General features: G+C 75.3%; 1 protein-coding gene across 1 annotated transcript in view; it reads right to left on the bottom strand.

Annotated features, from left to right (window-relative positions):
• Positions 1-328, bottom strand: part of TTC13 (tetratricopeptide repeat domain 13) — a 40,966-nt gene extending 40,638 nt beyond the window's left edge. Inside the window, exon 1 of the mRNA XM_009891154.1 lies at positions 55-328. Within this exon, the coding sequence (XP_009889456.1) occupies positions 55-328 (274 nt within the window). The remainder of the gene's footprint in view (positions 1-54) is intronic.

The following is a 328-nucleotide window of genomic DNA, read 5'->3' as shown; positions in this document are numbered from 1 at the left end:
GCGGCGGCCGGGCCGTGGGCGAGGGCGGGGCAGGCCGGAGGGGAGGGGTGCAACCGGGAGGCTTCGACGTCAGCAGGCGGCGGCCGCGGTGGCGGCACGTGGTGGCGTTCCCGCCCTGGCCCGCGGGGCGCGTTTTGGCCGCTTGCCCTGGGACCGGGTGGCGGTTTTCCGTTGGCCGTCCTTCCCGCCGCCATTTCCTCGAGGGCAGCTGGGTGGCAGCCCCGTCCCCGCTGGCCTTGATGCACCCCTGTACGGGGCACGGCGGCGGGCCTGTCCCTGTGCTCCGTGTCCTGCCCTCGCTGAAAGGCAGATGTGAGCGCGGCGCCAT

This window comes from Charadrius vociferus, unplaced genomic scaffold (assembly GCF_000708025.1).
Source record: "Charadrius vociferus isolate BGI_N301 unplaced genomic scaffold, ASM70802v2 scaffold78, whole genome shotgun sequence".
Lineage (NCBI taxonomy): Eukaryota > Metazoa > Chordata > Aves > Charadriiformes > Charadriidae > Charadrius > Charadrius vociferus.
This window is presented reverse-complemented; position numbering and strand designations above follow the sequence as displayed.